General features: G+C 36.7%; 1 protein-coding gene across 3 annotated transcripts in view; it reads right to left on the bottom strand.

Moving 5' to 3' along the window:
* The window catches only part of HNF4G (hepatocyte nuclear factor 4 gamma), a 62,754-nt gene that overhangs the window by 17,696 nt on the left and 33,605 nt on the right, over positions 1-11,453 (bottom strand). The window contains exons 1-2 of one of the 3 annotated variants that reach the window (XM_017812547.1): positions 4,792-4,980; positions 1,749-1,917 (exon numbers count right to left, since the gene is read on the bottom strand). In XM_017812547.1, the coding sequence (XP_017668036.1) occupies positions 1,749-1,917; positions 4,792-4,909 (287 nt within the window). In that variant the 5' untranslated portion in view covers positions 4,910-4,980. Of the gene's footprint in view, positions 1-1,748; positions 1,918-3,263; positions 3,283-4,791; positions 4,981-11,453 lie in introns of those variants that run through there. The other 2 variants (XM_017812549.1, XM_017812548.1) reach the window with 2 other exon arrangements.

Here is an 11,453-nt window from a genome sequence, read left to right as displayed (position 1 = left end):
CTTTTATGTACATCTACAGGTGTGCCTAAAGGGAATGCATATGAGCCCTCTTCCCCTCTCCCTGTTTAGGTCTGCCTTTTTTTTTGATCTGCATGTGTTTGTTAGATAAACAGACCTATCTTTTGCAGAGCTCTTCCTGAAATCACTTATGTCAGCTCTTGCCACACCACTTTAGGGGTATGTCTGTGCTATATCGCTGTGCTATGACTGTAAGGGAGAGATTTCCTTTTAAGAGTATTATGCAATCAAGGAAGACTGTAACAAATGTTTCTATTAAAAAGCCATTTTTACAAAAGGTTTTCTCCTCCTTGTGCCCCATGAGGTGGCCCAAGGAGACAGGGGATGGGAGATGTGGTCAGTTCATCATATGTTGTCTCTGCTGTTGCTTCCTCCTCAAGGAGAGGACTCCTCACACTCTTCCCCTGCTCCAGCATAAGGTCCCTCCCAACAGAGACAGTTGTCCACAAACTTCTCTGATTGTAGCTGCAGTTCTTCATGAACTGCTCCAGCATGTTTCCTGGGTGCAGAAAACATGCTTTCCTTTCCACAGTGTGCAGTCCTTCAGGAACAGGTTGCTCCGGCATGGGTCCCCCATGGGGTCACAAGTCCTGCCAGCAAACCTGTTCCACCATGAGCTCCTTTCTCTGTGGGGCCACAGGTCCTGCCAGGAACATGCTACTGTGTGGTCTTCCCAACCGCATCATAACTTTCTTTCGGGCATCCATATTCTCCAGCAGGGAGTTCTCCACGGGCTGCAGGTAGATATCCGCTCCCTTGTGGACTTCCATGGGCTGCAGGGGCACAGCTGCCTCACCATGGTCTTCATCACGGGCTGCAGGGGAATCTCTGCTCCAGTGCCTGGAGCACCTCCTCCCTCTCCTTCTCCACTGAGCCTGGTGTCTGCTGAGTCATTCCTTTCACATATTCTCACTTCACTCTTCTCTGGCTGCAATTTGCTTCAGCACAATAATTATTTTTCCTTCTTTAATATGTTATCCCAGAGGCACCACCACCACTGCTGATGGGCTCATCTTTGGTTATCCTGGAGCCAGCTGGTATTGGCTTCACCAGACACAGGGGATGCTTCCAAGAGCTTCTCACAGAATCCACTCTTGTAGCCCCCTTGCTACTAAAACCTTGCCACGAAAACCCAATAGACGCCTTCAGTGATCTGTCTAAACTCACAGAGTTTTCCATGTGTTCTGTGCACAGCTTAAAACTCACTGGTTATGATCCAGTGCATGCACAAGTGTGATTTGTCAAACATGGTGCACAGACCTGCAGCGTGATAATTAGGGCACCATTTGGAAATTAGCAGATCAGACTGACAGGGGGGAAATGTCTGATCAAAAGAAAAGTGTGTCACATAAACCTGGAATATGTGCAGATATGTTTGCACAGCCCTTAAAACAAAACTCATAAATCTTAGACTTTCTATTCAGAAGCTAATTTCCTAAAAAAATAATTCTTAGAAAACAGTTAAGATATACGATTTTCATATTGCGGTGAAAATATAAGCAGTTTTCATTTTTCCTTTTTTTTTTTTTTCAGGAGATGACCTTCATAATCTTAAATAAAAGATAAATAATATCAACTGACATCTGGAATATAGTATCTGGAATGTGTAATATCAAGTAGCATCCCTTAAGAAAAAGCTGGAAATACCCTGACAAAGTTCTGAAAAAGTCTGAATATAATTTTTGCTTAAACTCATTATTTTAGTGCCTCTAGATGAACTTTTGAAATACCTGCACGAGTAGACGTGGTTTTTCCTTATGCTGCGTCTAAAAAACCCCTTGCATCCATCACAGCTGGAAGCACCGTAATGTTTTCCAGTCGCTCGGTCTCCACATATTGCACAGAGACTACTGACCCCATTGTCAGCAGCATTCATGTTGACAGCTTCTCCTGAATTGTCTGACAAGAGGGAAGAACAATATTACATAGTTATGGACAAGACTTCCACCAACCAGCACATGAACAAGCTGTACCTAAATGGAGGCGTCTTCTGGTTTTTTCTCTTTTAATTGACACTTAAGATTTATATAGCACGACCTATCTAATTACATCTGGCTCTTACTCATATGAACACTTTCAAAGTGATAGAGATGTTAACAGAATTAATAAAGTTCACACCAACAAATAATTGTATTCTAAACTCTTTCCAACTGAAGGATTAAAAATTAACCCCTAATTTTGCATGTATAATTACATATATATTCCTACTAACATGAAGAGGAACTTTGGCATAAAACAGCGATAACTCTCATGTATCCCTTCTCATATGAGCTGGCAATAACTGGCAACTCATACAAAGGTTTGGGACATTAAACAAACAAACAAACAAAAGGCTTTGCACAATATTTAATTAAAAAAAAAAAAAAAAAGAAAACAAAAGGCATGCTAAGAGGACTAAGTGTTATTTCCTTGAAGATATTTTTTACAGGAACATTGCAGACAATATTGCTGCACAGAGAATATTAGCTGTGTGATTAACAGTCACTGAATCTGGTAAATGCTACTGAAGAAATTCACCTGAAATCAAAACACACATATTTATTCAGACATGTTGAAAGAAACAAAAAGCAAAATAGCTTTTTCTGTTTTGTTTCTGATTTAAATGAAAGGAAAACTGTTTGAAATAGGCCTAAGCATTTGTAGCTGTTTTGTCCAGGAGAGGAAACTGTGCCACATTAATTAGTTATTCAAACATGGATTCAAAAGTCGAGTACATGAGCTCATGAACAGCAAACAGGTTGAACAGTAAAACTGTTATCAATGATACATAATATTATTCCTATTGTATAGATCCAATTGAAATGTGCAACACAAATATAAAATTTTCATTGCGTCCTGCAGTTTACAATTTAAACTGAGTTCTTCAGACAAAGAAACAACCTTTTTGTATTGATTTGCTTTACAGAGCTGTAATTGATAGGAATTATATTAAAAATCGATTAAATAAAATGAAATCTTAAAAGTAAGAATTCAGTTCTGTAAAAATTTTATTTTAAAATTAGGCTTGTCATGACTGGAAAATTATTTTCATAAATGGGTTATAAAATTACTCTAGAAAAATACAAAACCCTTCTTTTGGAGTTCTGTAATGTTGCATGATACAGTAGAATAATTAATAATACAATATTTAAATGTAATGATGAAATATTTTACAGCCACGTAAGTTGTGTATATATATATATATATATAAGAACATACTTATTTTCCTAGCTATTATTCTGAAACAAAATATCTGGGAAATTGACCTGATGTTGAAGAGTTCTTTGATTTCAACGGAACTCAAAAATCTCCCTGAATGTGGCTTGTTAAACTCGTCTGAATGTTCCTAATTAATTTAGACAACTAGAAAAGATACATAGGAAGGTTCATAAGAGGCAGCTTTCAGTTCCAGACTAGCACTGTAACAAGACAATGTTTTAATAAATTCTATAAGAAAATACTTAAGCTAAACTCAAACTCTAAACAGAAAAAGGCTACACCTTATAATTAATAACTATCAAGCTAATCACTTACAGTGAATAATTTAACCAGCTCTATCACCAACACATAATGCAACCAAGCACAACCTCCCTAATCTGCTTTCCCATTTTATTTAACATTAACAGATCCAAAAGGGTGCTACTCAGCAAAAACATGAATGACCAATGAAATCACCCATATTAGAAAAAAACCCAGAGAAATCATCTAAAAGTTATATAATCATTCTTGATAGCTCCAAAATCACTTAGGGCATAAAGGTCTGTCTTTCCTTTCTAAATCAATAACCTAGTCTACCTTTCTGTTTACTAACGTTGCCGTAATGTAACATCAGAAATTCAGATAAAATTTCAAGCCCAACAACAAAAACTTAATTAGGTTCTATATGGCAGAAATATGTGGAAATGCAGGTGCTAAATAATTTTCCTGCAAATGATTAGATATCAGTTCTGCCTTTGAAAAATACATATACTTTATGATACGATAGACCAACTTTTTTATTATATTAGAAGATTTGGAAGGCCATTTTTGAGTAGTTTAACTTGCCTAATACTTTTCTTCACTTCAATTCACTGACATTTCTTTTTTTTTTTTTGGTCAGTATTCAATGATGGCAGAATGAAATGGTGTGCTTCCTATTTCAAGCATAAATTATTGGTACAACTTCTCAAAAACTGCAATTAAAAATTCTACCTAAAGTTGAAGTGCTACATTAACTAAATGCAAATAGTTTTTCTCAGCTAAACATCAGCCTCTATAAAGCCAATGTGATTTTTTTTTTTAAATCACTCTAGTTCATATATATACTTACCTAGGAAGGCTAGATTAACACTTAAGTAAATAAAATGTAAATAAAATATTAGTCTAACAATTAGAAACTAGGCATCAAGAAACAGTAGCTAATTTTTTTCACAAACCTCTGGACAATTTTGTCCTTTCCTTCTGAAAGTTATATACAAAATATACTTCCATGTCCAAACTGTCAGTACTAGTTATTCATTTGTTGTACAGTAAATAAAACAACTGCTGAATTCACCATTTTCTTTCTTTGATTAACTGACTGGTGACAGTACAGTTCATCTACTTTATTACATATAACCTCTCTTTTATTTTCCTTAAAGAATTATAATGTTACTAACTTAAAGTTAGCGATGAAGTGTAAAAGAGCAGATTTGTAGTTTGAAAACAACCCCCAAATGCTCCATCAATTAAACATTTAACTAGCACCTTATAGCATTACTAAACTTCACTTTTTCTATTAAGTGACTTGATTTTGCCTCACAGAGGAGAACTCACCATTGCCATTATACAGAATCTGCATAGTTTCGAACTCCAGTGCCGTATACGTCGGATCTAAAACTTCACTGTAGTTTGCCATTTCCATGTCTAGTATTGGTTCTGAGAACCTCATCATTGAATGCAAAACCAGTGAAAAAGCTGCTCAAATGTACAACCTTCCCATTCTGTTTCACAGTGATTGATAATCCAAAGTTAACTATAACTGTATCACTTACGTGCAGCAATGGGAGGAGCTGTAAAACTGCTTCTGCATGCTGTATTTCACCTGGGTATTTTTTTTCCTTTTATGATACAGTGCAATCCTTCTGATAATCTTGGAATGCTTTATGAAATAACCTTATCAGGAGCTGTATTGGTTCCAGTTCTTGCATGAACCCAAGGACGTGCAGGAAGCTTCCTGTCTCTTATGCCCTGCTACATATTTTGTTGTCAATGTGTGGAACAAACAGTTCTAAACAAACTGCTCTGGTTGTTCTACGCAGAGACTGTAGGTTCCTACGCCATTTTGCTCTCTTCAGAACAATAAGGAAATGTGATATGATGATGGACTATCTCAAAACTATACCCAAATCATCCAACCTCATATTTTAAAAGATAGCTGTAAAACCTCCTACTTTTACAGCTGTTAACATTCTTTCACAGCAGTGATGAGCTGGCTGTGTAGGCACCCTTAAGCAAGGCCTCAAGCCACACAAGGCCTGCAGCAAGGCCAGCTCATAAATCCCCTCCATCACACATTGTGCTGCTGCAATGGCTCTAGGCACTGGACCCTGCACACTCTCAGACAGTGGCTTCCTGCTCTAACCCTTCTTCATATAAAATGTGATGGCAGCATGGTGTTTTCAAGTACTATCTAGATGCACAAGGGAAAAAAAATATTATTCACCCTCTCTGTAAAGAAGAATCTCTGTGGAGGTCCACAGTTCATCAGTTGGTAGACATGGTGTGTACAAACCTAGTTAAAAACCCTCCTGTAAAGCTGCTTGAATCTGTGCCAAATATAGAGCTGAACAGCTGAATTTCACTTGCTAATCTGGTGTTTTTAAATGTTCGATAGCAGAATTTCAAATGTTATTATTTATCAATAAATTCTTTACAGAAAACTACCCTTTATACTGCTGAAAAACAGTTACATTAAAGATTACACATATGAGAAAACTTCCCAGGTTACGTCTAATTAATGAGAACCAGTAACTGTACATACAGCATTGAAATGCTTATTTGAATGGAAAAGAGTGTCTGCAGTTGTTGTTCAGTAAAAATAACTGTAAAAGGACATAATCAAAGAAGTCCTTGATTTAAAAAAAAAAAAGGCAATTCATGATGGACAGGCTACCAATAAAAAAGGAAAATTTACAGGAAAAGACCTAGAAACAAGCCTTTCGAGATTCATCCTTCTAATTTCCACGTGCCCACAGTTACCTGAGAGGCACAAATCATCCTTTCTCCTTGTGGACACATAGATGCAGTCTCAGGTCAGTTCTCCTCCTGACTCCAGCAGAGTCTAGTGACATAATTATGGGATTCTTGTATAAATCACAGAGCTATCCCTAAACCAAAGCCTATTTACAATTGTGTTACTGCTTGCACAAATTCTCTGCGGATTTTGGAGGGTCTCCACAGGAGCTTTCCTTCTCACCCTGTTGCTGCTCCTTTTCCTTTAAACCATTCATTCATTGTAATATTTAATGAGATATCCAAAAAAACTGTAGAAGTTACTGCTCAAAAATGGCAAACCTAAAATGTTCTCCCTTCATAAGAATAGTATGTTTGTTAACAATCTATACATGACAGAAGACTAATAGTACAAAAAATGGGATTTTTTTTTTAAGATATTTAAGGATACGACTGAAATATTAGAATATTTTATGCCTCCAATCACGGAAAAAAATTTACTCAGAAAGTATCATTGCACAGTACTAGAAGTGTACAAGGTTTCACTGGTTTTAACCATACCTAACGCTTTTTCTTAAAGAAGCATATTAAATTAAGATTGATGAAACGCTATTTGCTGACAGTCAATATTTGTTTAGGAAATCACTGTAGTTCCTTCATGAGATGGAATAGTTTCATATTACCTGATGGCTCAGTTTGAAAAGTTTCTTCTGAAGCAGAATTTGTTGTATTTGCTACAACAATCTGTTCTATTTGTATAGTATTTGCTACAATACTAATTACTGGTTACGTGACAAAATATTCATTGCATTAACATGCTGATTAACAAAATATAAAAAGGTTTACATGTTAACTAGAATTATCTTTTGTTCCTTAGTGCATATTTTTAATAAGATTTTCTATAAATAATCTCTGGCTTTTTAATACCAAAACTGTATGCTTACAAACACATCTAATGCATATTTTTATTTTAAAACTCCAGTCCTGAAAACAGTCTGGCATATAAGTTAATTTAAAGTAAGGGAATGAATGGAAGATGGAAGATATCATGTATGACATGATCAAATCCTGCTATTCCCTCTGCTGTTAGTAGAACTTCTTCAGCGCTGCCAAAACAGGTCCCTTAGTGACTGCTAAAGAGAGGGAATGAATTGACCCTTCATACTTCTGTCATATAAAAACTCATTTCAATTGATTTTTTAATATGGAAAAATGTACGCTGTAGGAAAGACATTCTTTATACTATTTTTTTCATGTTTTGCTAAGGAAACTTCTTACAGTCGAATCTTGCACTCATAAAAATCTGCTTTCTGGGGGATTTTTAGCATCATGAAGTACATCATGAACAATTAATGTACACTAAATCACTACGGTAAAATATTAATATGTTTTCTTTCAGCCTTAGGTGGATTAGAATGCAGTCCTGGAATTAGAGCAGTTGACGAAAGAACCTAATGATGAACAGCTTTTGGTCCTATGTCAGTCCAAGTTTTACAATGTTCACTAGTATTCAGATCCCCACTCAGCAGATTTCTTTTCATACTGTACACCTGAGCTGTTTTTCAAATTCTGAATGACACTGCAGTTTGTAGTATGAGATGTTCTAAGTCAAGTCATCTACTACTGACAGCCAAGAAGTATCAGCCTAAGGTAAGAAAAAGTTTTAAAACTGTGTAATTAGTCAAACTGAGAGACACTTCCTTGAGATAATGTAAATTTGAGTACGAAATGATTTCTCAAAATAAATTTTGCAATAATTGTGAAGAAAGAGAAAGCTACACAATAATGGTTTTGTTCATATGGTTTTTGTCGCTTTTTTTCTTTAAATCTGATGACCTCAGGATCACATACAGAAAGCATTCCTATCTTATCTTTAAGACTATTAACTCTGTTAATTGTCCAGCTCTCTATATTAAATGTAATCATTCTTTCTGACTGTGGCATAAAATAGAGCACAAGCTAATAAAAGCAAGGTTATTTCCATAAAACTCTTCCTGAAAATAAAAACAAATCTCAAACTACTATCACTACTGAAACAGTTTGGGGTTTCTTTTTTTTTTTTTTTTTTTAAAAGAAGCAATATGTCCTTTTTTCTTTCCAGCTTAGTAAGCAATGTAGATCCCCAGAATAAAGCCTTAATTTAAAGATTTTTTTGTTTCCCATGTATTCTGAGTAAGGAACACATCTTCACAGTATTTCCTAGTTTGCAAGTATAGCAAGTTGTGGTGCACATACTTGGAAGACATTCTATTTTTGTCAATAACCTGACATATTTATCCAGTATGTTGATAAAACACACATTTTGATCTGTTTCCCCTCTTATCTGCTGGCACACATAGGACAGGGTATGCGGGGAGTTTGTACTAACCAACCCTAATGAAACCATATGAATTGAGCCAGAATGTCTCCTTACTACAGAAAAATCGGACAAAGATCTCCAAGTCAGAGACTTTATTTGCCAAAAGCTCGCTATACAAGAAGCAGCGTGCAAATTTCAGCACACCTGTGGGCAATCTCATCTTTGGCTTACAAAGATACACACCCTTGTAATACCAGAGACTGAGCTTCCCTCTCCTGTAACACACCCTCAGTGCCAGGGAGAACACTGCCAGTCATCATCACATCAGCCCTGCTGACATCCACCCCCAAGTATTTCATAAATGGTCCATGAGTAATGACTCGGAAATGTTTGCTTGTATTCTAAAACATATAAAATTATGACATGTTTGCCATGGAAAGATTTGCAACACTGTGGTATTGCTTTATCGGACAGAGATTGCTGGGTTTTTGTTTTTTAAATAAATAAAAATGTTAGAGCTGGATCAGATCTAAAAATCAGTGATAAAGCACAAATGTGTATTGAAGTTTAAATGTGTATTCCCAAGCTGCTTGAAAAAGAAATAGCCTTTTGTGCTGAAGACCTAAGTAACATGATGGAAACATGGCTACAAGTCTTCTACAACTCTAAAATACTACAGCAAGTCTTTTAAAGTTGTCATACCCTCCCCCCCCTCCAAAAAGTTCATAGCCAAACAAGGACAAAGTTGCTTTTGAGCTGGTTAACGTTAAAAGATTTTTTAGAACAATTTGTGAATCATGAGAGTCAATGCATAGCACAACAACTGCTCCCACTAAGGTGACCAAAGGCATCATCTCACACTCACTTCTCAAACCCAGCACCAACTATCAGATTTAATGAGTTAATTTATGGCATTTAGATGCTTCTGTGCCTTTTCATCTTGCATCTTTCTTTTTGACTTTGTCCTAAAAAATATAGTGGTTAAATAAAACACCAGAAAAGTAAAGCCAGTACCAGAATTGAATAACAGGTTTTCACAGCACACTTACTAGGCAATGGGTAAGACTAGCTTCAACAAATCATGCCAGGTGAAACCTAACTACAGATCTTTGTGGGAAATCTAGGCTAAGCCTGTTTTCATTACACACATTTTTAGACACTTAGACCACGCCAGGCTTTCTGTAAAATGGAGATTCTTGCACATATTGAATTTTTCATTTAAACCGGTCATTCATTATGTTGAGTTCCACTCTATCATACAGCATACATAATTTTAATATATTATGATGAGGGTTGGTTTTAGTCTTTTTCATTTTGGCATAACAGGGAACAGACAATTATTGTGACGTCTGAATTGTCTTTATGTTTTTGACTTCAAAAATGATTTGTCTTTCAGAACAACTGGCTACAACTTCAACAGTCATGAATGTGAACAAACATAGACAACAAAGAACATGCCTGGCTTCTGACTTGTCAAACACTATGGACCTACCATAAAGCACATTTTTCTAGCTTGAATAATCCCAAAATAGTTACAAAGATGTCAATAAGTAGTCTACATCAGAGCTTCAAAGCTAACAGATCCAATACTCCAAATTCTATGAAGTGCAATTTTAATCTTGCATACATCTCAGTCTTTGCCCTGTCAGTACTTGAGGGGAAATATCAAAGGAATATGAAGGCTCTAAAATATTTTGAGCCTGAAAAATTGTTGCTGCAGGACAATTCCGAAGATAATTTACACTCCCTGAGGATATAGCCCGCTTTCAGATTCTCCCTCCCTATTCCAAATATAATTCTCTCCATCTTATTCTAAAAGAGTAAATGATTTATTTATTCACTTTATATATCACAATGTCATTGAGGGGATAGGTTACTAGGATAGCAATAGTAATACAATGGTGTCATATGCAAAGAGAAGACATTACATCCACTACTTAAGGTCAAGGTAAACAAAGCTATCTGGTTTATCTGATTTTATTTATCACTTACACATGCACACGTACATCAGTGAGTGACCTGGGTAGCATCTCACAAAGTACAAGACACATTCCAGTTCGCAAACCCTTAGTTGTACTCTCTGTTTGACAGAAAGGTGTTTTGAGGACGATTCTCTTATTCTATTCACCCACAATCTGCACACATCTTCTTCATTTTGCAGCTGCCCTGTGCTACTGTTTGTCAATGGTTTAGTGAAACCCGTGGTCTACCTGTGCTTGGTTGTTCTGCAGCTGCACTCTCCAGCTCTTGATTACCTACCACATTCAAGACAATTTTTGCTATTGTTATTATTTCACTTCTTTATTAGTCTCATGTTGCAGAGAATTTCCTCAACTAAGGTGAGCTGGATTACATCTATAACTGTATGCCAGCAGCTAATAACTTTCTTCTTAGATTGCTCAGCCTTCAACTTAGCATAGGACAGCCTTTCACTGAATAATACCACTGCTGAAGAGTAGGAAATAGTCAAGCAAAAGCCACCTTGTAGCCAAAAGGTCAAACACGAACCATCGCATAAGGGCCACCACTAAATGTCAAGAACCAGCTGTACAACTGCCCTGATGGAGCACATTGTGTCTGAGTGTTGGAAGAGTCAAGGCCACGATGGTGCCTGTTGAAGAAGCACATTTCTAAGGGATGGCTAATGGTGAAGTGGAAGCTTGATAACAGTCATTCAAAAAAGAAGGCTGAGGGGTGACCTCACTGCTCTCTACAGCTTTCTGACAACAGGAAGCAGAGAGGGAGAGAGGTGCATCTGATCTCTTCTCCCTTATACCCAGTGATAGGCTAAGTGGGAATGGTTCAAAGCTGCATCAGGGGAGGTTTAGACTGGACATTAGGAAGCATTCCTTTACCAACAGTGTGGTCAAACGCTGGAACAGGTTTCCTGGAGAGGTGGTCAATACCCCAAGCCTGCCAGTGTTTAAGAGGCATTTGGACAATGTCCATCAAGGCTTTAATTTGA

This window comes from Lepidothrix coronata, unplaced genomic scaffold (genome assembly GCF_001604755.1).
Source record: "Lepidothrix coronata isolate B3197 unplaced genomic scaffold, Lepidothrix_coronata-1.0 Scaffold36, whole genome shotgun sequence".
Lineage (NCBI taxonomy): Eukaryota > Metazoa > Chordata > Aves > Passeriformes > Pipridae > Lepidothrix > Lepidothrix coronata.
The sequence above is the reverse complement of the archived record's forward strand: the minus strand, read 5'-3'. Positions and strand labels throughout refer to the sequence as shown.